Source organism: Nycticebus coucang, chromosome 2, assembly GCF_027406575.1.
Source record: "Nycticebus coucang isolate mNycCou1 chromosome 2, mNycCou1.pri, whole genome shotgun sequence".
Taxonomy (NCBI): Eukaryota; Metazoa; Chordata; class Mammalia; order Primates; family Lorisidae; genus Nycticebus; species Nycticebus coucang.
This window is the reverse complement of record NC_069781.1, coordinates 107842760-107869321: the sequence shown is the minus strand read 5'-3', so window position 1 is coordinate 107869321 and position 26562 is coordinate 107842760. Positions and strand designations below refer to the sequence as shown.

Below are 26562 nucleotides of genomic sequence, written 5' to 3'. Positions count from 1 at the left end.
TAAAGAGAAGTTAGGTTGGGGGCTCCAGGAGTAGTGCTTAACCAGCCCTTTGCCCAAAAGCTGGGACTGATGTCTGTACCTTTTCCCCTGGAGCTTTGCCAAGGACCTGTATGGTGCTACGGTCTGAGAACTTGGGACCTGCTTGGTGTGGTGGGACTAAGTGGCTCTGTCTTGTTTTCAGCTGGTCTCTGTCCTACCTTGGTGAATTAGTTACTCTTGGTTGAAGTCTCAGTTGTGGAGAAATACCAGCAATTAAGTCACCCTGCCCCCACAGGCAACAATTGGAAAAGAAAAGTCAAACCTTCCCACAACCACACAGCCAGGTTACCACTTGGATAGTCCTCGGGTGTTTGGCACAGTTCAAGAGGTTCAAATTAATTGTCTCAGTCAGCACCTATCTCAGGTGGGAGAATTCAAAAGGTCTCTGGCAACTAGATCACAGGGGTCTGGTGGCAACTCAAGTATGACTCGCTCTGGTGCTCCATGAAGTCAGGAGGACCCACCCAGCAAATAGATTAGTCTGGGAAGGTTGATGCCTCCTTCCCCACCTTGCACCTCTGTCACACCCAGTTATTGATAACCCCGCAGGGCTGTGACCCAGTTCCCTCCAATGAGCAGATACTCCAGGGGTGTGCATCTGCCTGAATCACAGGGAGATCTATGTCTCCTCAGACAGGCTGCTGTTCTCTGCCACTATCTGGCCGGGGGAGGTGAGGCCTGATAACCTCAGGTACTTAATGGAGGCTGGGGCAGTTCACTCAGTTCCAGGCCCGTCCCTGATTTATGTTGCTGACAGAACAGAACAACTTTGCACAATTTGTTTCTGTCCCGGCTATATTCCCCTGGAGATCAGACACTGTTTGAATTCAGAGAAATTGCGACTCAGGCCTGGTCTGTGCCACTGCCTGGTCTCTGCTGCAGTTTGTGTTGGGGCAGCACAGTTAGCTGTCAGTTCCAGCCTCTGCCTGCCCTCCTTTGTCTCAGCTATGATCCGCTGAGGGCCAGGTGCACCTTAGGCTCAGTAAAGCAGTCCACTGGGTCAGCCCCGCCCTGGGAGTTGCCATCTCTGCACATGCATGTATTCTAGTCTCCACTCTGCCCAGGCCAGTACCACTTCAGGCAAACCCTTTACTCATGGGGCCTGCATTTCTGTCCCAGATCTGTTCCACCAGTGGCTGCCACCGGAGAAGATGCCCGGCCTCCTCTGGGTGCCCAGAGAGACGGGGGTGTGACTCCGGAATATCCAGGGGTGAGCTCTATCATTGCTGCTGAGGCTGCTGATCTATGCCTCGGAGCACCACTGGTCCTGTATGATTCCCTCTCAGCTGACCATCCTCTACTCCCGTGCTGCAGAATCAGCACTGAGCAGCCGCAGTCCATGCCCTATCCACACCTTTCGAGAAAATACCCAAGAATCTGGACTCCTGGGGAAGAGGCCTCCAGACCTCGAAGTGAGAGTGGAGGGGAGTGCTGAGAGTTCAGAATTGCAGGTAGAGAATATATACAGTTTTATGCCTGGCAGGAGAGTGCCATGGCACCCTAGTAGGGGAAGTAGGTCCAGTTTTTAGAGGATCTCTCCCATGGGATAAAATTGGAAGACTTTTGAACTCTGCTCACTTGTTTGTATGGAGTACTGCGAGCCGTTGTCATGGGGAGGGGACTACCGTCTGCTTGGCAATGGATTTTGTACCTTTTGTTTGTATCCTTGGGGTTGCAGCTCACCCCAGCAGGATTGATGTGCATTCTTCAACCTTCTCTCTTGGCTCAGCTCTAATCCACCAGGTTACTTGCTAAACTTCTGTCCTTCTGGATGGAAGCCTCTGTGGAAAGCTGGCTTCAGTCAGCCATCTTGCTTCTGCCCCCATGATCAGTAAATGTTTACTGACAGTTATTGCTGCTGGCCAAGGCACGGTTACTGCTTCTCAGTCCTTCTTGCTTGTAAAAAGCTGGCAAGATGTTTGCATTCAGGGCTGGTACATTCTGTATGGATAGTGTTTTTTTGTGTATATTTTCCTTCTGATTTATGATAAAATAAAGTTCTTGTCATAAAAGAATCCTCAAAAAATACTAGCAAATAAAATCCAGGAACATATTAAGGGAACTATCCACCATGACCAAGTGGGATTTCTCATAAGAATGCAAAGATGGTTCAACATCTGAACATAAATCAACACTCACATATGAAGGATCACATCTGACTATAAGAAAAGGATGAGACCCTGGACGCTTGCCTTGAAGGCTGAAATAGCAGAGGCTGTACTTTTCTTTCTCCCATTCATGAGGACAGAATTCAACAAGTGAATAAGAGACAGGGGAAGTATAGCCCTCTTTCCTAGGATGGTACATCCCCTGACTCACTCTTCTGTTCCCATCTCTCCCAGTCCTCTCCCAAATCCCCTTCCTGCCCAAGTGCATACCACATTAATACAATGAAGAAAAATCTTATATGATCATCTCAATTCATATGGTAAAAGCATTTGAAAAAGTCTAATAGCCTTTCATGATAAAAAACACTCTATAAACTAGGAATAGAAGGGAAGGGAACTTCTTCAACACAATAAAGGCCATATATGGAAAAAACCCACAGCCAGTGTTATACACAATGGTGAAAGACTGAAAGCTTTTCCCATAAAACCTGAAACAAGACAGGACACCTACCATTGCCACACTTTCTATTGAACATGGTATTGGAAGTTTTAGCCAGAGTAATTAGCCAAGGAAATTAAATAAAAGTATTCCAAATGAGAAATATTTAAAACTATCTTTATTTGCATATGACAAAATTCTATATAAATAAAATCTTAAGGAATCCATACACAAAAAACCTTCTAGAGCTAGTAAATAAATTCAGAAATTGTAGGATGCAATATCAACACACAAAAGCCAGCTGATGTCTATACATTGGCAATGAGTAATCTGAAAAAAAAAAAAAACAAGAAAGCAAATATAATTACAACAGCATCAAAATGAATAAAAAACTTAGAAATAAATTTAACCTAGGAGATAAAAGAATTGTACACTGCTGAAAGAAATGTTAAAAGGCACAAATAAATGAAAATATATCCTGTGTGAAAAGAATTGTACACTGCTGAAAGAAATTTTAAAAGGCACAAATAAACAAAAATATATTCTGTGTGCATAAATTGAATGACTTAATAATGTTAGAGGCTCGGTGCCTGTAGCTCAGCAACTGGGGTGCCAGCCACATACACCGGAGTTGGTGGGTTTGAATCTCGCCCGGGCCTGCCAAACAATGACAACAACAACCAAAAAATATCCGGGTGTTATGGTGGGCACCTGTAGTCCCAGCTATTGGAATGCTGAGGCAAGAGAATCACTTAAGCCCCAGAGTTTGAGGTTGCTGTGAGCTTTGACACCATGGCACTCTACTGAGGGTGACAACTGAGACTCTGCCTCAGAAGCAAGCCCACCTAAAGGAATCTACAGATTCAATCCAATCTCTACTAAAATCCCAACACCTATGTTCACAGAAATGGAAAAGCTAAAAGGACTTATACTTCTTCATTCCAAAACTTACTAGAAAGCTAAGATAATCAAAACAGTGTGGCAATGGCATAAGGCTAGAGGTAGACATGTAGACAGATTTAAGACCCCAGATCTAAACCCACACATCAATACCTAATTGATTTTTGACAAAGATTTCAAGACCATTCAATGGAAAAAGAATAATCTTTTCAGTAAATGGTGATGAGATGAGCAGACATCCACATGCAAAAGAATAAAGCTGGAATCCCACTTCACACCCTAATCAAAAATTAACTAAAAATAGTTTAAACAGCCTAAATGTAAGAGCTAAAATTATAAAACTCATAGAAGAAAACAAAGAAATAACCTGGTTTTGACAATGAATTCCTAAATATGACCTTGGGTTTGACAATGATTCCCAAATATGATACCAAAATCCTGAGCAACAAAAGATAAAATCAATAATTTGGACTCAATCAAAATTTAAAATGTTTTTGCATCAAAGACCACTATCAACAGAATAAAACAGAATGGGAAAAAATATTTTCAAATCATATATGATAAGGCTATAGCATCCAGAATATATAAAGAATTCTTATACCTCAATGATGAAAAGACAAACAATACAATTAATAAATGGGTGAAGGACTTGAAACATTTCTCCACAGAAGATATAACTAATGGCCAATAAGCACATGAAAAGATGTTCAACATTCTTAGTCATCAGAGAAATGCAAAGCAAAACTACAATGAGTTACCACTTCAAATGCACTAGGATGGCTATAACTTCTTTAAAAAGGAAAATAAATGTTGAAGAGGATGTGCAAAACTCAGTGGGAACTGTGGGAAAAGTTTGATGTTTCCTCAGAAAATTAAATACAGAATTACAATGTGACCCAGCAATTCCATTTGTAGGTATATAGCCAAAAGAATTAAGAACAGGTACTCAAATAAAAGCTTGTACACAATTGTTCCTAACAGCATTATTCACAATTACCAAAATGCAGAAACAACCCAAATGCCCATCAATAGATTAACAGATAAACAAAACGTAGTTTATAATACAACAAAATGTTATTCCTTCAATTTAAAAATAAAGTTCTGATCCTACGATGTGGATGGATCTCAAAGACATTGTACTAAATGAAAGAAGCCAGACACACAGAAGAAATACTATATTATTCCACTCATTTGAAAAGTCCACAATAGGTATATCCACCACTGGAAAGCCAACTAGTGGTGCCAGAGGGTGGCAGAAGAGAACGGGGAGTTCATGTTCAGTAGGTATGTAGTTTCCATTGGGAATTAAAATATTTTTGAACTAAAAAGAAGCAATGGGTGTACAACATTGTGAATGTACTAAGTGCCACCGACAAACATTCATTTTAAAATGGTTTATTTTAATGTTACATAAATGTCCTCTCAATAAAAGAGAAAAAAGAACCTGGCCTGTGAGAATAACAACATTACCATCCTCATCTCCACCATGATCACCATCACCATTATCAAAACCATCCCCATCATCCCCACCATTATACTATCACTACTACCACCAACATCACCACCATCACCAGCATTATAATCACTATTATTGTCATCGTCACAACCACCATAGCATTGTGAATGTAGTGACACTGAACTGTTCGCTTTAAAATGATTGATTTTATGTTGTGTCAATGTTATCTCAATGAAAGAGAAAAAAGAACCTGACCCTCAGAGTAACAATATCACCACCATCATCACTATCATCACCATCACTATAATCAGCATCACTACCATCACCACCACCATCACCTACCTCACCATCATTACTCTTTCATTGCTAACCATGGCTGATCACTCACTCTGAGACAAACAGCATTCCAAGAATTCTAAATGCATTATTTTGCAAAAATCCTACAATCATGGGGATTATTATTATTAGTTCTATTTATAAGAATTGAGGTTAAATATCTGCCCAGGCACAGAATGGTCTTCTGACTCATTCACTGGGAATAGTGCTGTCCTTGTCCTTGGGGACAAGGATTTGCATATGCAAGTGAACCCAGGCAAATAGATGGGTGAGTGGCCTGGTGTAGAGTAAGCACTCAGTAGCCTGGTCACTGCTAGTGTCTAACTTATCAAACTAAACTTCTCAGACCACAAGGGTCTTGGGTCCTGAACAGGTGCTCTCTGCTGCAAGTCAGAGCCTGAAGCCCAAAAAAATACCTTGGCAAAATTTTTTTGGAAATGTAAAGTGCATTCTATTTCAGAATGAAAAATGAAGTAACATCTAAATTGTTGAAAGAGTTAAGTATAAAAGACAAGCCATCAAAAAACAAATTGTGAGGGATTATTTGTTCTTAGAGCGCAAAGTGGCTTTCTTTATAATCAAACAAACAAAACATGGAAAGGAAACTTAGAAAGAATGCTGAGAAATTAAAATTATGCTCCAAATCATCAAAATAAACTTTAACATATACACTATGAAAAAATATGTACAACAAATGTGGCAAAGTGTTAATATGATTGGTATATGACAGGGATTGGCTGGCCGGGAAATTAGTCTACTCCACACGTCAGCAGGTCCACCTGAAGCCTCCTCCTGACTCCAGAAGGCAGACAGCTGGAGCCACTTTACAGGTGGGGAAGGGCACCACTTCTAAATACATAACAGGCACTAGGAGCGGGAAACAAACGAGAGGTGAGGATGTGGCTTGCAAGGTCTGGTCCCCATGCCCTGCACCACTCTCCATGCAGCACCCATACAGCTCCAGGCTCCAGGCCAATGCCAGCCACTTGCACAAAGATGCACGCCTACGGGCTTCCTCCTCTCAGCACCACCGCCCCCATGTAGGAAGGATGAACTGGGAGAGTCAGGTGACAGTCTCATTTTAGACAGGACTGCTACATTGGTAGGTGCTTGCTGCTTTGTGCAGGAGGCCTAAAAGGACTGCAGGAAGAGAACTGGTCATCGCAAGTGGGTCCTTCTGCTGTCCAGAACAAGCTCGGAGAACTAAAGGCCTAAATACCTTAGTAACCCCTCATCCAGGGGCCAGCCACCCAAGGCCTGGTCTAGGGCTTGCCCACCAACAGGTGACCACCAGGCTGCCCCTCCTCTTCTATCATGGCTGAAAGAACAGAGACTATTAGGGGACACAGGCCAGACCCACTGCTGGCAATGACCCTGAGTCTTTCCTTGGGACCCTATTGCCTCTGACACCAACTCTGACAGCAGCCATCTGGTGAGTGTGTGACCAGGATGCTGCTCAACTACTTTTACAACTTAAAAAATGAGGTAGATCTTTATGTACTGACATAGAAAGATGTCAGCAAATAGTAAGTGATAAAAAAGCATGTTATAGGAGCAGGTGTGTGGTACAAGTTCTTTGGATGAAAAACCCAAAATGTGTGTACTGTGTATGTATGTATTTATATTAATGTGTGTGTTTATATGTCTATGTATGTGTGTATATATACATATAGCATACACATGTGTCTGTGTTTATGTCTGTGTGTGCATGTGTATGCAGGCAGATGTATGCTGCTTTGTGGGTGCATACACACAGGTTCTCATGTCTGTGTCTATGTGCATGCCTGTGCCACCCAAGAGGATGTCGTGTGTGTGTGTGTGTGTGTGTGTGTGTGAGAGAGAGAGAGAGAGACTCAGTCCACCACATTCACCCTGCTCTGCAGGCAGGGCCATCACTGCCCCAATGGTGGAGAATGGGGTAAGAGACTGTAGTGAGCAGGGAGGGAGGGATGGAAGTTTGGATGGCATAGGTGTAATAGGTGTATTGTGTTGCCTAACCGCACAACTAGGTGAGACTGAGCTGGAGACTAGATTTATCTGAGCCAACTGTGACCCTAGCACCCCCAAACTGAATCAACTCCAAAGAAATTTAAAGCTAATTTAGTGCCCAAAGCTCAAAAACTAGAAGATATTAGAATGTTCAAACGCAGAATTGGGCAGGGTGAGTGGAAAAGACACCAAAGAAAATGGCTAAGAAAAAAGGAAATTGAAAGGGGTAGAGGAGGGTAGCATTCAGACACTTCTAGAGGCCCCAAAGCGCCCTCAGGATTGCTACAGAAACCTGTCTGCTCTCAGGGAAGGTGCTTCCTCCCTACAAAACCCACACTCTCCTCTTTGTGTAAAACCCTGAATCTGCCACTCCTACATTTCAGACACTGCACTATTTGCCTAAGATCCTCAGGCAAGGGAGGCCCCAGAGAGGAAGTGACTTTCTGGGATCTTCCCACAGGAATCCCTCCTCTGCAGACAGGGTGCAGCAGCTTTCTCGTGGGTGCCGTGGAATCCCAGCCCCAAGTGCGCCAGTGTACAACACTAACTAGACAGTGATGGCCCTGTCCACAGAGCTGTGGCCTAAAAGGCCACATGGCACAGGCTTCCTTTGGGCTTCAACGGGCCCAGGCTGCCTTCGGGGGAGTTTGAGGGTCTAGTACAGAAGCCCAGCAAGGGATGACCAAAATCTGACTGCTGCCTGGGCATCCCCTCAGCACAAAGTACTCCTAGCATTTCCAATCAAGTCTGGGATTCTCTTATAAAAAGCACAATGGGATTATATTCGTGGTTTTTTCTATTGTTGTTAAAAACGTTGATTTTTGGGGCCGGGCTTGGTAGCTCACGCCTATAATCCTAGCACTCTGGGAGGCTGAGGCTGATGAATTGCTTGAGCTTAGGAGTTTGAGACCAGCCTGAGTAAAACTGAGACCTAGTTTCTAAAAATAGGCGGAGGCTCCTGTGGCTCAAAGGAGTAGGGCGTCGGCCCCATATGCCAGAGGTGGCAGGTTGAAACCCAGCCCCGGGCAAAAACTGAAATAAATAAATAAAATAGAAGGGCATTGTGGCCTGTAGTCCCAGCTACTCAGGAGGCTGAGGTAAGAGAATCACTTTAGCCCAAGAATTTGAGGTTGCTGTGAGCTGCGATGCCACAGTACTCTACTGAGTGCAAACAAAGTGACTCTGTCTCAAAAAAAAGAACACTGATTTAATGTAAACTATAATTTTTGAATTTTTGTAACCTTGTTTTGACCTTTTCTGTAATTATAGGAAAAGCCTCAAATAAAAAAGTAGCCTCTTTTAACTCTTTCAGTCCCCCAGGGGAGACAGGCTGACAGCACCTTACTGGACTTCCCAGCCCTCTGCAGCAGCCAGTGACATTCCAAACACACTGTAAGGGATCTGTCCTGGCAGGAATACATTCGAGGGCAGCAACTGTTACCGGACATGTCCTTTTAGCAATGTTTATTTTTTAATAACACTAACCCACAATGCTGGTGCAGGAGCTCTTTTCCTAACTTGGGAAGGAGCCCCCTGTACCTCTGCTGTACATATCAAGAGCTTTAGAAAAATTTATCCTTCAGGATGTAATTCCACATCTATAAATCTATTTTAAGGAGAAAAGTAGATATGCACAGAAAGATTCATGTTAATGTGGTCCCTCCCATGGTTATGTAAAACAGTAAAAAATTAGGGACTACATATATTTCAAGCCAGCAAGAGTCAGGAAACCAGATCATGTGTGCCTATGATGGAGTATTACACAGCCACTAAAACTATGGGCTTTTTAAGGTTTTGAATTTAGAAGTTTAAAATCTACACAGACACTAAAACTATGGCCCTTCCCCCAGTATAGGGCAATAGCTATTCTCTTCTTTACTTCATACTTTTCTGCACTCTCCTAAATCACTGAAAATGAGCAGATATTCCTTGTGTAACAAGCAACACAAGCTCCACTTTATTTTTAAGGCTAGAATGGTCCCCTAAAGGCTCTCTTCCCAGCTTATCTCCTCCTGGCTTTCCTGTGTCATGGTACCCTATAGAGAAGGCCTCCTGAGCTGTCCACCCTGGAGGGAGGTTGAAGACTCCCATCTCAGAGCAGACTCCTGTCTTAGGACCACTGTGGCAGACAGATCCCTGCCATTTGATAGGGTCTGGGGATTTCACAAAAAGCCTGGTAGGGAGGGGAGAAGAAGATGAAAGTCAAGGGGTTAACAGAATGGCAAAAGGGGGGCTACTAGCACAGCATGTGGGGTATCTCCCTGGGTGTATGACACTCAGTACACATAGAAACCCTGGTCCACCAATAACCATGTGATCGGTCTCACTGAGTCTCAGACTCCTACTTTGTAAAGAGTAGATCATGAGATCTAGAAGAAGGTTGGTGACAGAACTACTGGAGGGATGGTATGCACCATGCCTGCCACAGTGCCTTGCACACAGCAAGTGCCTGTAGAGACAATTTACTGCTTGTCATACTCATCATGACCATAATGACCATCACTATAATCATCATCACCGTTACTATCACCACCATTATCATCACCATCATCACAATCACCATCATTATCTCCAACATCATAACAATCACCATCATCATCACCATCTATCACCACTATCATCATTTTCTTTCTCCTGGTGGGCAGATGGACCATGATGCTTCATTTCTGTCAGAGAATGACTAAGAAAGACTAAAACTCCAAAGAAGGAAAACACAGAATCTGTGGAAAGAATGTTGACATCTCTTATCTCTTCTAAGAATGCCATATCCACTCTGAGCTGAAGTGACCCCAGCTCAGCCCCTTCCTGTCTCCAAGGAAAGGATGGAAGGGCTAAACAGCATCTGACCAGCTAGGCCCTACCCTCAACTCATCCAAAGTGTCTTCGTCCCTGGCCATGATGCTTTTTCTTTGCACTTCTTGGTGTTTCCCATCAGTAGAAGGGGACAGTCAGGGGAAAAAGGAAGCTATGGGGGAACAAAAGCTACATAAGGACAAAGGCTTCAGGGGAAAAAACCATCAGAACCATGTGGGGGTGAAAGCTATAGGCAGACAGGCAGGGGAGGAGCCTCCATCCTTCTCCAGGTTTTCCCTGAGGACATTGCTCAGAGGATCTGGAAGATCCACCACTGGAGGGTGAGGAAGCAAGGCCCAGACAGCTTTACCTTCTCAATTTGTCACAATCCACAAAAATGTGGATGATGATCGGTAAGCTGATGTCACTCATTCTAGAGGCAGCAGACAACTGTTGGAGATGGAGGGAAAGTCCTGACACCACATGCCTCTTCTGCTGGTGGCCTTGTGGCAGGGAACTCAGCTCCTTCACCTGGAAGAGGGACAACAGCACCACCCACTCCAAAGGTCTTTTTGAGAATTAAACAGCAAGAAAGGGCAGGACACAATTGTACCTTTTGGGGACGGGACACAATTGTAAGAGGGTTCTTATCTAACAAAAGCCATCAGTGTAACCTGGTTCTGTGTACCCTCAATGAATTCTCAACAATTAAAAAAAAATGTACAGAACTGTTGAAAGATGAGCATAATGAATAAAGTAGTCCCCCCTTGTCTGGGAGGTATACATTGCAAGACCACTAGTGGATGCCTGAAATGCAGAGAGTACCAAATGTATGTTGTATATACTATGTTTTTTCCTATACATACATACATACCTATGATAAAGTTTAATTTATAAATTAGGCACAGTAAGTGATTAACCATAATAACTAATAATTGGACAGAAATTAAGTAAATAAGTGTTCCTTGAACACAAGCACTATAACAGTCAATCTGATCGCTAAAATGGCTACTAAGTGACCAGGAGGCAGATGCAGTGAACAGCACGGATTCACTGGACAAAGGATGATTCATATCCCAGGTGGGAGGCAGTGAGAGAGTGTGAGATTTCGTCTTGCTACTCAGAACAGCTAGCAATTTTAAAGTTATGAATTGTTTATTTCTAGAATCTTCCATGTAATATTTTCACACCTAGTTTGACCTTGGGTAACTGAAACCATGAAAAGTGAAACCTTAGATAAGTCAGGACGAATATACCTATACTCCTTTCTTCAGATGCTGACATTTCCCACATTTGTTTTCTCTATATATGTTTCCTGAAACATACCAGTAAGTTCCCGACATCAAATCCCATCCCCCTAATGCATCAGTGGGCAGTCTCCCAAGAACAAGGATATTTTCTATCATAACCACAACGTCAAACATAGCCCCTAGGATTCTCTAATGTACATTTGACCCTTGAACAACATGAGTTTGAAGTGTATGTGTCCACTTACGAATGATTTTCTTCCACCTCTGCCACACCTGAGACAGCAAGACCAACCCCTTCTCTTCCTCCACCTCATCCTTATCCTACTTGACATGAAGACAATGAGGCTGAAGACCTTTATGATGATCCACTTGGACTTAACAGATAGTAAATACACTTTCTCTTCCTTGTGATTTTCTTAATAACATTATCTTTTTTCCAGCTTACCTTGCTTTATTATAAGAACATAGTATATAACACATATAGCACACAAAATATATGCTAAATGACTGTTTATGTTATCAATAAGGCTTCCAGTCAACAGTAGACTATTAGTTAAGTTTGGGAGGAGCCAAAAGTTTAAGTGGATTTTTGACTGCAATGGGGACTGTAAAGGGAACAACTGTGCATGTGTGTGTATGTGTATATGTAAAACATTTTATTTTTTTCCAAATTTTTCAGTTGTCCCAACAATATTCTTTATAGCACTCAGTTGCCAAGTCTCTGGGCTCCTTAAACTGGGACAAGCCCTCTGGTTTTTGTGGCATGGGCTTCTGAGGGCTCTAGGTCAGTGGTCTCATACAAAGACCCTCATCTGAATCTGTCTGTTATTTCCACACAAGCATATCCAGTTGTATGTTTTTTACATGGGGCTGTGTGGTGCTGTGTATACCGATCATAGACACAGGACTGGCTGTCTCTGAAGGCCACACTGAGTGGGGTCTCTTAGCTGAGGCAAGTTCCTCAGATTCTTCGACTGTCAGTGTGGAGAAGGGGGTGTACGTGGGGCCTCGCTGCTCCAGCAACCTCTGATCCCTGGGTGATCCAGCTGTATCTGTTAGTGCTAGGGGTCTCTTCCACTTAGCAATATGTTCTTTTTTTTTTTAAGAGACAAAGAGCCTCACTTTGTCGCCTTCGGTAGAATGCTGTGGCGTCACAGCTCACAGCAACCTCCAGCTCCTGGGCTTAGGCAATTCTCTTGCCTCAGCCTCCCGAGTTAGCAGGGACCACAGGCACCCGCCACAACGCCCGGCTATTTTTGTTGTTCTTGTTGCAGTTTGGTGGGGCCTGGGTTCGAACCCACCACCCTCAGTATATGGGGCCAGCGCCCTACTCACTGAGCCACAGGCACCGCCCCTAGCAATATGTTCTGACAGTCACTACACATGGGATCAGAGAGACTTCTGGGAAGATTCTGAAAATCTGGGCCCAACCCCTACTGAGGCCTACTGGGTCAGAACCTAAAGACAGCCAGACTGGGAGCTATCACAGCAAGGTCTGTTTCAGAGCACTTGGTAAGTTGGTGGGATCAGCCCTAAATGGCCTGTCATCCATCACTGAGGGTTTGCCATGACACACTGAGGATTTAACTTCTGTTACAGGGAACAAGTCTAAACTTGCTTTCCTGACTGCATCATTGCACTTAGCTATGGAGTCTGTGCCAAGGTGCTGGCTTGGACTCGCTTACAGGGGAATTTATTTCTTAACTACATTTCTGCAACATATTTGCTTAAAAAAAAAACCCAAGCATGACTGGTAGGAATCACATATGGAACTCCAGAGGAACATCGCTTGCCTTTCATAAGCCTGTTACTCAGCTCTACAATGGAGTGCTCTGCCAGGCACATCACAACGGTCCCTGACTTCTAAAGCTCTGTAACCAAAAAGCCTAAGGGCCTGGCACCAGCTGGTCCCAGAGGAAATGGGGGAGCCCTCACATTCCTATCTGCACCATCACTCCAGTGAAGGGTACAACAGAAAAATCCCCCACCTGTGAACAAACAAGAGCACGGCAAGGGTGGCCTATGAGCAAACAAGAACGCGGCAAGGGTAGCCTATGAGGTAGCCTCTACAGCTGCCTTGTTTATGTAAAAATCAAAATATTTCAGGACAAAAGAACAGCTGCTCATTACTCTAAAAAATAGCAAGTAACAAAATAATGTTTGTTCGTGAACAAGTCAGACCTAAGGAGACCTCTACCTGCTTCTGAAATCGTGTAAAGGATCTAGTAAACAATGAGGAGATTCTTTTACCAAAACACATAATAAAATGACTTCCACCTAACTAATGATTTTTTAAAATTTTATCTTTTATTATTATTTATTTTATTTTATTTTATTTATTGAAACAAAGTCTCACTCTGTCACCCAGGCTAGAGTGCTGTGGTGACATCATAGCTTACAGCAACATCAAACTGTTTGGTTCAAGCAAACCTTCTGTTCAAGCCTCTTGAGTAGTTGGGTCTAGAGGTGTATGTCTCCATGCCTGGCTAATCTTTTCTACTTTTTTGCAGAGATGGAGTCTCATTTCTTGCCCAGGCTGGTCTTGAACTCCCGGCCTAAAGCAATTCTGCTGCTTCAGCTACCCAGAGTGTTAGGATTACAGGCATGAGCAATTGCACCCAGTTTCCGTCTGACTAGTGTTTTAAATTATGACTTTAAGCAAACAATTTACAGGAAACAACACACAAACTGCTTTTGAACATCTGAGATGTGTAACATCACTTGTCGTAAGAAAGAGAAACTGAAACTGCAATATGATGTCTCATCTATCAGGCTGGCAAAGGTCTAAACGTCTGGAATATACTTTGTGTTGCTGATGCTACAGGCCAACAAACATTCTCCTACATTCCTGCAAAAACACACATGAGTATGACCTCTTAGGAGGAAGCAGTTGATATTTTATGTATCTTTTTTTTTTTTTAGACATGATATCTCACTCTGTCACCCAGGCTGGAGTATACTGGTATGATCACAACTCACTGCAATCTTGAACTCCTGGGCTCAAGTGATCATCCCTCTTCATTCTCCTAAGTAGCAAGGACCACAGGCACATGCCACCACACAGGCAATTTTATTTTTATAGTGATAAGGGTCTTGCTATGTTGTCCAGGCTGATCTTGAACTCCTAAACTCAGGTGGTCATCCCCTCTTAGCCTCTCAAAGCACTGGGATTACAGGCATGAGCCACTGTATCTAACCCATTTGTATTTTAAACACAGATACTTGTTATATGTCCTTTTATACAACTCTGGCTATAGATACATGACACATGTGTACAAAAAGTATTCATTGCAGCAACAAAATACTAAAACCAACCCAAGTATCTAACCATGGGGGACCGAGGGAAATATTTTGGAGTGCCAAGAAGTACAAACTCTACACTTGCTTATCTGTAACAATCTCCAAAATGGAAATTGTTCAGCAAAGAACACAGGAGTCTAGAGTCACAGTGTTTTGATTTTGTGTGGGAGATAGAAGCAAATCCATAACATGCTGCTATGTGATCAGAATGTTCTATAAAGACACATAGGCCTCTGATCTCAGTGGCCATCCCTGGAGAGGCCACACTCTGGTAGCCATAGTTGGCAAGGAGAAAGGGCAGACTGTTCCTGGAGACAAATTTTTGACTTCTGAATTTTTCCCTATGTGTATACAAGATATGACAAGTTTGCAAATTCATCCTAGAAAAAGTGCTACATAGCTCACTGCTGACTATCACTATGGTCATTTGGAAATACTCCCCTTGGGAAGATATGCATTGACACCAGCACCTACTTGACCCTTCAAAGCAATTTTGGAACTCTCTTTTCTAGAATGATCATCAGAGCTATCATCCAGCACACAAAAGCACACAACCTGAAAGAATTCTACTCAGCAAGACAACCACCACACGTTAACACAAAAACAGCTGGGAGACACTGAAATGTTTGAAACCTTACTGAGTTGTTTGCATAGTGCTGCCAATGTTAAGTGCACGATAGCAAATTTGTGAACCTAATTGTCAGACCTTGCATGATGCCAGTTCTGATGGCTATCAGAGAAAGTGGCCAGAAACAGGCAAGAACTTGAGGCTCTCCCAGCATCAGAAAGGAATGAATCAGTGAGCTTGAAGGTAGATCAATAGAAACTGGCAAAACCGAAATGCAAAAAGAAAAAGGACAAACAATCACAAATAGAATACTGAAGAACTGTGGGATAATTATGAAAAGCATAACAATATGTAATTGGAGTGCCAGAAGGAGAAAATAAAAGAGATTAAGAATGGAGGATAGGGGCGGCGCCTGTGGCTCAGTCAGTAAGGCGCCGGCCCCATATGCCAAGGGTGGCGGGTTCAAACCCAGCCCCGGCCAAACAGCAACCAAAAAATACCCGGCTGTTGTGGCAGGTGCCTGTAGTCCCAGCTACTCAGGAGGCTGAGGCAAGAGAATTGCTTAAGCCCAGGAGTTGGAGGTTGCTGTGAGCTGTGTGAGGCCATGGCACTCTACCGAGGGCCATAAAGTGAGACTCTGTCTCTACAAAAAAAAAAAAAAAAAAATGGAGGATAGGCTCAGCGCCTGTGGCTCAAGCGGCTAAGGCGCCAACCACCTACACCTGAGCTGGCGGGTTCAAATCCAACCCGGGCCCGCCAAACAACAAGGACGGTTGCAACCAAAAAAATAGCCTGGCCTTGTGGCAGGCGCCTGTAGTCCCAGCTACTTGGGAGGTGGAGGCAGGAGAATCGCTTGAGCCCAGGAGTTGGAGGTTGCTGTAAGCTGTGATGCCATGGCACTCTACCCAGGGTGACAGCTTGAGGCTCTGTCTCAAAAAAAAAAAAAAGAATGGAGGATATAGGCTCGGCACCTGTGGCTCAAGTAGCTAAGGCGCCAGCCACATACACCTTAGCTGGCAGGTTCAAATCCAGCCCGGGCCCACCAAACAACGTCAGTTGCAAACAAATAATAGCCAGGTGATGTGGCGGGCACCTGTAGTCCTAGCTACTTGGGAGGCGGAGGCAGGAGAATCACTTGAGCCCAGGAGTTGGAGGTTGCTGCGAGCTGTGATGCCACAGCACTCTACCCAGGGCAACAGCTTGAGGTTCTGTCTCAAAAAAAAAAAAAAAAAAAAAAAAAAATGGAGGATATATTTTATACCTTGAAAAATCCTAGGACTCAACTACAAAACTCTTAGAAGTGATCAAGGAATACAGTGGTATCTTAGGATAAAAAAATCAATACTCACAAATCAGTAGCTTTTATATACACCAATAATAGTCAAGCCAAAAAAAGAATCAAGGACTCTATTCCCTTTACTTGTGCCAAAGAAAATGAAATATTTGGGAATTTAGATAGGCGGAGACAAGATGGCTGACTGAACCCAGCTTTCCACAGAGGCTCCCGTCCAGAAGGAGAGTTAAAGGACAGAAATTTAGCAAGTAACCTGGTGGATTAGAGCTGCACCAACAGAGAAGGTTGAAGAATGCACATCAATCCCGTTGAGGTGAACTGTGACCCCAAGGATATAAACAAAAGGTACAAAATCCATCACCAAGCGGACAGAAGTCCCCTCCCCCATGAGAACAGCTCGGAGTGCCCCACAAACAAACGAGCAGAGTTCAAAGATCCTCCCACTACACTCCACGGGAGAGACCCTCTAAAAACTGGACTTACCTCCCCTACTAGGGTGCCATGGCGTTCTCCTGCCGGGCATAAAACTGTATAAAACTGTATATATTCTCTACGTGCAACTCTAAGCTCCCAGCACTCCCCTCCATTCTCACTCTGAGGTCTGGAGGCCTGTCCCCCAGGAGTCCAGATTCTTGGGTGATTTCTTGAGGGGTGGGGACAGGGCCTAAACTGCAGCTGGTCAGTGCTGACTTTATGGCATGGGAGTGAGGAGAGGATGGTCGGCTGAGAGGGAACCACACCGGAGCAGCGGTGCGGCTTAGGCAGAGGCACAAAGCAGCAGCCATCTTTTGGCAACAATAGGGCTCACTCCCGGATATTCCGAAACCACACCCCCTGTCTCCCTGGACAACCAGAGGAGGCCGGGCATCTACTCAGGTGGCAACCACCACAGAACAGATCTGGGATGGAAACACAGGCCCTATGAGTAAAGGGTTTCTTTGAGGTGGTACAAGCCTGGGTGGAGCATGGGGACTAGAAACGCATGCGCAGAGCCAGAAGTTCCCAGGGCGGGGCTAACCCAGAGGACCACTTTACTGAGCCTACGACGCACCTGGCCCTCAGGGGATTGTCAGCCTATAGACAAAGAAAGACAGGTGGCTAGAACTGACAGCTAGAACTGACAGCTACAAACATTCACGAGCAAAGACAGGGCCTGAGGCGCAGGCTCTGGGAACTCAAAACAGCTTCTCCTCTGCAGGGGAATTTAGCAGGGACAGAAGCAAATTCCCGCAAAGTTGTTCTGTTCTGTTCTGTCAGTAACATCAATCAGGGATGGGGCTGGAACTAAGTGAACATCCCCCAGCCTCCATCAAGCACCCGAGGTTGTCAGGCCTCACCTCCCCCTGCTAGATAGAGGCAGAGGGCAGTGGCCTGGCTGAGCAGAAATAGATTTCCTTGTGATTCAGGCAGATGCAAACCCCTGGAGTATCTGTTCACTACAGGCAACTGAGTCATAGCCCTGAGGGGCAATCAGTGACTGGGTGTGACAGAGGTGCAAGGTGGGTAAGGAGGCATCAACCTTCCCAGACTGATCTATTTGCAGGGTGGGTCCTCCTGACTCCACGGAGCACTGGAGCAAGGCATATCTGAGTAGCCAGCAGACCCCTGTGATACAGTTGCCAGAGACCTTTTAAACTCTCCCACCTGAGACAGGTGATGACTGAGACAACTGATTTGGACTTTTTTAACTGAGCCAATCGCCCAAGGACTATTCAGGTGGTGCCCTGGGTGTGTGGTTGTACGAAGGTTTGATTTTCCTTTTCCAATTGTTGCCTGTGGGGGGCAGGGTGACTTAATTGCTGGTATTTCTCCACAGCTGAGACTTCAACCCAGAGTAACTGTTTCACTACGGTCGAACAGAGACCAGCTGAAAACAAGGCAGACACACTTAGCCCCACCACACCAAACAGGTCCCCAGTTTCTCAGGCCATAGCACTGTACAGCTCACTGACAAAGCTCCAGGGGAAAAATCAAATGGTGTAAAACAATCATGGGGCAGAATGAGCGGAAAAACTCTGGTAACATGAATAACCAGAATAGATTAACCCCCCCAAGAAAAGATATGGCAGATGTAACTGAAGATCCCATTCATAAACGGTTGGCCAAGATGTCAGAAATCGAATTCAGAATTTGGATTGCAAACAAGATTAATAGAATGGAGGAAAATTTGGAATTAGAAATTCGAGGGGCAATTCAAAAGTCGGAATTAGAAATTTGAGGAGAAATTCTAAAGTTGTCTTAAGAATTTAACAAATTTAAAGACAAAACCACCAAAGATTTTGACACACTGAAGCAAGATTTTGCAGCCCTCAAAGATCTGAAAAATACAGTAGAAGCCCTAAGTAACAGAGTGGAACAAGCAGAAGAAAGGATTTCTAACATTGAAGACAAAGCCTTTAAACGCTCCCAAACTCTCAAAGAGGAAGAGAAATGGAGAGCAAAAATGGATCATTCTCTCAGAGAGCTCTGGGATAATTCGAAGAAGGCTGCTATCCGCCTCATTGGAATCCCTGAAAGTGATGAAGTGGCCACGAAGGCACAGAGGCCCTTCTTCATGAAATTATGAAAGAGAATTTTCTAGACATGCCAAGTGATTCTGAAATTCAGATAGCAGACAGTATCAGAACCCCAGCACGACTCAATACAAATAAGATATCCCCCAGGCATATCATAATTAACTTCACTAAAGTTAATATGAAACAGAAAATTCTGAAAGCAACCAGACATAAGAAATCCATTACCTACAAAGGGAAGAATATTAGAATGACTGCAGATCTCTCTGCTGAAACTTTTCAAGTTACAAGAGGATGGTCATCGACTTTTAATCTCCTAAAACAAAATAACATTCAACCCCGGATCCTGTATCAAGCTAAACTGAGTTTCATTTATGATGGAGAAATTAAATACTTTAATGACATTCATATGTTGAAGAAATTTGCCATAACCAAACCAGCTCTTCAGGATATTATCAGACCTATCCTCCATAATGACCACCCCAACCCTCTACCACAAAAGTAAACTCACTCGGAAACTTTTGATCAAACTTCAACTTCCACAGTGGTGAAAGGATTAAAAATGTCCATTGGACTTTCGAGAAACTCGATACCCAAAATTTTACCAGACTTATCAATATTCTCCATTAATGTGAACAGATTAAACTGTCCTCTAAAGAGGCACAGGTTAGCTGACTGGATACAAAAACTCAGGACAGATATTTGCTGCATACAAGGGTCACATCTTACCTTAAAAGATAAATATAGACTCAGGGTGAAAGGATGGTAGTCCACATTTCAGGCAAATGGTAATCAGAAAAAAGCAGGTGTTGTAATTCCATTTGCAGATACAATAGGCTTTAAACCAACAAAAGTAAGGAAGGATAAGAATGGCCACTTCATATTTGTTAATGGTAATACTCAACATGATGAGATTTCAATTATTAATATCTATGCACCCAACCAGAATGCACCTCAATTTATAAGAGAAACTCTAACAGTCATGAGCAACTTGATTTCCTCCAGCTACATAATAGTTGGAGATTTCAACACTCCTTTGGCAGTGTTGGATCAATCCTCCAATAAGAAGCTGAGCAAAGAAATTCTAGATTTAAACGTAACCATACAACATTTGGATTTAGCAGACATCTACAGAACATTTTATCCCAACAACACTAAATACATATACTTCTCATCAGCCCATGGAACATACTCCAAAATCGATCACATCTTAGGTCACTAGTCTAACCTCAGTAAATTTAAAGGAATAGAAATTATTCCTTGCATCTTCTCGGACCACCATGGAATAAAAGTTGAACTCAGTAACAAAAGGAATCTGCATACTCATACAAAAACATGGAAGTTAAATAACCTTATGCTGAATGATAGCTGGGTCAGAGATGAGATTAAGAAGGAAACTGCCAAATTTTTGGAACAAAACAACACTGAAGACATGAATTATCAGAACCTCTGGGATACTGCAAAGGCAGTCCTAAGAAGGAAATTTATAGCACTGCAAGCCTTCCTCGAGAGAACGGAAAGAGAGGAAGTTAATAACTTAATGGGACATCTCAACCAACTGGAAAAGGAAGAACATCAAAACCCCAAACCCAGTAAAAGAAAAGAAATAACCAAAATTAGAGCAGAATTGAATGAAATTGAAAACAAAAGAATTATACAACAGATCGATGAAACAAAAAGTTGATTTTTTTGAAAAGGTCAATAAAATAGATAAACCTATGGCTAACCTAACCAGGAAAAAAAGAGTAAAATCTCTAATCTCTTCAATCAGAAATGACAAAGATGAAATAACAACAAACTACTCAGAAATTCAAAAAATCCTTAATGAATATTACAAGAAATTTCATTCTCAGAAATCTGAAAATCTGAAGGAAATTGATCAATACTTGAAAGCACGTCACCTTCCAAGACTTAGCCAGAATCAAGTGGAAATGTTGAACAGGCACATATCAAGTTCTGAAATAACATCAACCATACAAAATCTCCCGAATAAGTAAAGCCCAGGACCAGATGGCTTCACATCAGAATTCTACCAAACCTTTAAGGAGGAAATAGTACCTATATTACTCAACTTGTTCCAAAATGTAGAAAAAGAAGGAAGACTACCCAACACGTTCTATGAAGCAAACATCACCCTAATCCCCAAGCCAGGAAAAGACCCAACAAGAAAAGAAAATTATAGACAAATATCAATAATGAATATAGATGCAAAAATATTCAACAAGATCCTAACAAACAGAATCCAGCAACACATCAAACAAATTATACATCATGACCAAGTCCGTTTTATCCCAGGGTCTCAAGGCTGGCTCAATATACGTAAACCTATAAGTATAATTCAGCACATAAACAAATTAAAAAACAAAGACCATATGATTCTCTCAATCGATGCAGAAAAAGCTTTTGATAATATCCAGCATCCCTTCATGATCAGAACACTTAAGAAAATTGGTATAGAAGGGACATTTCTTAAACTCATAGAGGCCATCTACAGCAAACCCACAGCCAATATCCTATTGAATGGAGTTAAATTGAAATGATTTCCACTCAGATCAGGAACCAGACAAGGTTGCCCATTGTCTCCACTGCTCTTTAACATTGTAATGGAGGTTTTAGCCATCACAATTAGGGAAGAAAAGGTGATCAAGGGTATCCATATAGGGTCAGAAGAGATCAAACTTTCACTCTTCGCAGATGATATGACTGTATATCTAGAAAACACCAGGGAGTCTACTACAAAACTCTTAGAAGTGATCAAGGAATACAGCAGCGTCTCAGGTTACAAAATCAAAACTCATAAATTGGTAGCCTTTATATATACCAACAATAGTCAAGTTGAAAAAACAGTTAAGGACTCTATTCCATTCACAGTACTGCCAAAGAAGATGAAATATTTGGGAGTTTATCTAACAAAGGACGTGAAAGATCTCTATAAAGAGAACTATGAAACTCTAAGAAAAGAAATAGCTGAAAATGTTAACAAATGGAAAAACATACCATGCTCATGGTTGGGAAGAATCAACATTGTTAAAATGTCCGTACTACCCAAAGCAATATACAATTTTAATGTGATCCCTATTAAAGCTCCACTGTCATACTTTAAAGATCTTGAAAAAATAATACTTCATTTTATATGGAATCAGAAAAAACTTCGAATAGCCAAGACATTACTCAGAAATAAAAACACAGCAGGAAGAATCATGCTACCAGACTTCAGACTATACTATAAATTGATAGTGATCAAAACAGCATGGTACTGGCACAAAAACAGAGAAGTCGATGTCTGGAACAGAATAAAGAACTAAGAGATGAATCCAGCTACTTAACATTATTTGATCTTTGACAAGCCAATTAAAAACATTCAGTGGGGAAAAGATTCCCTATTTAACAAATGGTGCTGGGTGAACTGGCTGGCAACCTGTAGAAGACTGAAACTTGACCCACACCTTTTACCATTAACTAAGATAGACTCTCACTGGATTAAAGATTTAAACTTAAGACATGAAACTATAAAAATACTAGAAGAGAGTGCAGGGAAATCCCTTTAAGAAATCAGTCTGGGCGAGTATTTTATGAGGAGGACCCCCTGGGGCAATTGAAGCAGCTTCAGAAATACACTACTGGGACCTGATCAAACTAAAAAGCTTCTGCACAGCCAAGAACACAGTAAGTAAAGAAAGCAAACAGCCCTCAGAATGGAGAAGATATTTGCAAGTTATGACTCCGACAAAGGTTAATAACCAGAATCCACAGAGAACTCAAATGTATAAGCAAGAAAAGAACAAGTGATCCCATCGCAGGCTGGGCAAGGGACTTGAAGAGACACTTCTCTGAAGAAGACAGGAGCACAGCCTACAGACATATGAAAAAATGCTCATCATCTTTAATCATCAGAGAAATGCAAATCAAAACTACTTTGAGATATCATCTAACTCCAGTAAAATTAGCCCATATCACAATATCCCAAGAACAGAGATGTTGGCGTGGATGTGACAAAGGGAACACTTCTACACTGCTGGGTGGGAATGCAAATTAATACATTCCTTTTGGAAAGATGTTTGGAGAACACTTAGAGATCTTAAAATAGATCTGCCATTCAATCCTATAATTCCTCTACTAGGTATATACCCAGAAGCCCAAAAATCACATTATAACAAAGATCTTTGTTCCAGAATATTTATTGCAGCCCAATTCATAATTGCTAAGTCATGGAAAAAGCCCAAGTGCCCATCGAACCAAAGATGGATTAATAATTTGTGGTATATGTACACCATGGAATATTATGCAGCCTTAAAGAAAGATGGAGACTTTACTTCTTTCATGTTTACATAGATGGAGCTGGAACATATTCTTCTTAGTAAAGTATCTCAAAAATGGAGGAAAAAGTATTCAATGTACTCAGCCCTACTATGAAACTAATTTATGGCTTTCACATGAAAGGTATAACCCAGTTATAACCTAAGAATAGGGGGAAGGGGCAAAGGGAGGGGAAGGAGGGAGGAAGGCGGTGGAGGGAGGGTAATTGGTGGGATTACACCTGCGTTGTGTCTTACAGGGTATATGTGAAACTTAATAAATGTAGAATGTAAATGTCTTAACACAATAACTAAGAAAATGCCAGGAAGGCTATGTTAACCAGTATGATGAAAATGTATCAAACGATCTATAAAACCAGTGTATGGTGCCCCATGATCGCATTAACGTACACAGCTATGATTCAATAATAATAATTAAAAAGGAAATATTTGGGAATTTACCTAACAAAGGACATGAAAGATCTCTATGAAGAGAATTATGAAACTCTAAGAAAAGAAAGAGCTGAAGATGTTAACAAATGTTAAAACATACCATGCTCATGGCTGGGAAGAATCAACATTGTTAAAATGTCCAAATTACCTAAAGCAATTTACAAATTTAATGCAGTCCCTATCAAAGCACCACCATCATACGTTAAAGATCTGGAAAAAATAGTACTTAATTTTATATGGAACCAGAAAAAAACTTGAATGGCCAAGACATTACTCAGAAATAAAAAAAAATTAGGAGGAATCACGCTATAAGACTTCAAACTATACTAAAAATCTATAGTGATCAAAACAGCATGGTACTGGCACAAAAATAGAGAGGTAGATGTATGGAACAGAATTGAGAACCAAGAGATGAACCCAGACACTTATCCTCATTTGATCTTTGATATGCCCATCAAAATATAAATTGGGGAAAAGATTCTCTATTTAACAACTGGTGCTGGGAGAATTGGCTGGCGACTTGTAGAAGACTAAAACTGGACCTACACCTTCCACCGTTAACAAAAATTGACTCTCACTGGATAAAACATTTAAACTTAAGACATGAAACTATGAAGATTCTTGGAGAAAGTGCAGGAGAAACACTTGAAGAAATTGGCATGGGAAAATACTTTATGGGGAGGACCACAGGCAATTGAAGCAACACCAAAAATATATTACTGGGATCTGATCAAATTAAAAAGCTTCTGCACAGCCAAGCACACAGTAAGTAAAGCAAGTAGACAGCCCTCAGAACGGGAGAGGATATTTGCATGTTATGCTTCTGACAAAGCTTTGATAACCAGAATCCACAGAGAATTCAAACTTATTAATAAGAAAAGAAAAAGTAATCCCATTTCATTGTAGGCAAGGGACTTGAACAGGAGCTACTGTGAAGAAGATAGGCACATGGCCTACAGACACATGAAAAAATGCTCATCATCTTTAATCATCAGAGAAATGCAAATCAAAACCACTCTGAGATATTATCTAGCTCCAGTAAGAGTGGCTCACATAACAAAATCCCAAAACTACAGATGTTGGCATGGATGTGGAGCCACTGCTGGTGGGAGTGCAAACTAATATGTCCCTTTTGGAAAGAAGTATGGAGAATACTCAGGGATCTAAAAGTAGACCTGCAGTTTGATGCTGCAATTCCTCTACTAGGTGTATATCCAAAAGACCAAAAATCACTTTATAACTAGGCCAGTGCCTGTGTCTCAGTGGGTAGGGCACTGGCCCCATATATGGAGGGTGGCGGGTTTGAATCCAGCCCCGGCAAAAGTACAACAACAACAACAAAATAGCCAGGTGTTGTGGCGTGTGCCTGTAGTCCTAGCTACTCAGGAGGCTGAGGCAAAAGCACTGCCTAAGCCCAGGAGTGGGAGGTTGCTGTGAGCTGTGACACCACAGCACTCTACCAAGGGCTTATAACTTTATAACAAAGATATTTGTACCAGATTGTTCATTGCAGCTCAATTCATAACAGCCAAGTCATGAAAGGAAGGAAATGAAACACAAGTGCCCATCTACCCATGTATGGATTAATAAATTGTGGTATATGTATGCCATAGAATATTATGAAGCTTTAAAAAAAAAGATGGAGACTTTACCTCTTTTATGTTTACATGGATGGAGCTGGAACATATCCTACTTAGTGGAGAGGGAGGAGGGGGAGATAGGAGGGGAGGGGGAAGGTCAGATCAAGGGAAGTTAAATGGTGGGATCACACCTATGGTGCATAATGCAAGAGTACACGTTGGATCTATTAAGTATAGAGTATAAATGTCTTAACACAATAATTAAGTAAACAAGATGAGGTATATATTAACCAGTGTGATGTAATCATTCTTAATTCTATATGAAATCAACACATTATACCCCATAAATGCATTAATGTATACATGATCTATGTGTTTATGATATAATAAAAAAATACAAAGAAGAATGGAGTATATTTGAAGTAATAATGGCTGAAATTTTTCTAAAATTAATTATCAGTACTGAAGCACACATCAGTATTAAAGGAAACTCAAAGGACAACGAGCAGCATAAAAGCCCCAAAAATCTATACCTGGGCACATTATACTCAAACTGTAGAAAATGAAATACAGGGCTGGGCATGGTGGTTCATGCCTGTAATCCTAGCACTCTGGGAGGCTAAGGTAGATAGATTGCCTGAGCTCACAGGTTCCAGACCAGCCTGAGCCAGAGCAAGACCTTGTCTCTAAAAATAGCCAAGTGCTATGGCGGGCGTCTGTAGGCCCAGCTACTTGAGAGGCTGAGGCAAGAGAATTGCTAGAGCCCAAGAGCTTGAGGTTGTTGTGAGCTATGATGCTATGGCACTGCACTGAGGTGGGAAGGGAGGGAGGGAGGGAGGGAGGGAGGAAGGAAGGAAGGAAGGAAGGAAGGAAGGAAGGAAGGAGAAAATATCCTGGGCACGGAGCCTGTAGCTCAGCAGTTAGGGCACCAGCCACATACAAGGGAGGTGGGTTCGAATCCAGCCTGGGCCTGCCAAACAACAATGACAACTACAACAACAACAACAACAACAAAAAATAGCCGGGCGTTGTGGTGGGTGCCTGTAGTCCCAGCTGCTCGGGAGGCTGAGGCAAGAGAATCATGTAAGCCCAAGAGTTAGAGGTTGCTGTGAGCTGTGTGACGCCACGACACTCTACCCGAGGGTGGTACAGTGAGACTCTGTCTCTACAAAAAAAAAAAAAAAAAATTCTCAATAGAATATTAGCAAATTAAATTCAACAATATATAAAAGGAATTACATATTACAAC

The 26562-nt window shown here is 42.3% G+C and overlaps 1 protein-coding gene across 3 annotated transcripts in view; it reads right to left on the bottom strand.

Moving 5' to 3' along the window:
* Positions 1 to 26562, bottom strand: part of PHF2 (PHD finger protein 2) — a 124479-nt gene that overhangs the window by 55336 nt on the left and 42581 nt on the right. The window contains exon 1 of one of the 3 annotated variants that reach the window (XM_053578474.1): positions 10431 to 10526. The exons of the other annotated variants lie outside the window; for them this stretch is intronic. Coding sequence (XP_053434449.1) covers positions 10431 to 10492 — 62 coding nt within the window. The 5' untranslated portion in view covers positions 10493 to 10526. Of the gene's footprint in view, positions 1 to 10430; positions 10527 to 26562 lie in introns of those variants that run through there. 3 annotated transcript variants of the gene reach the window in all.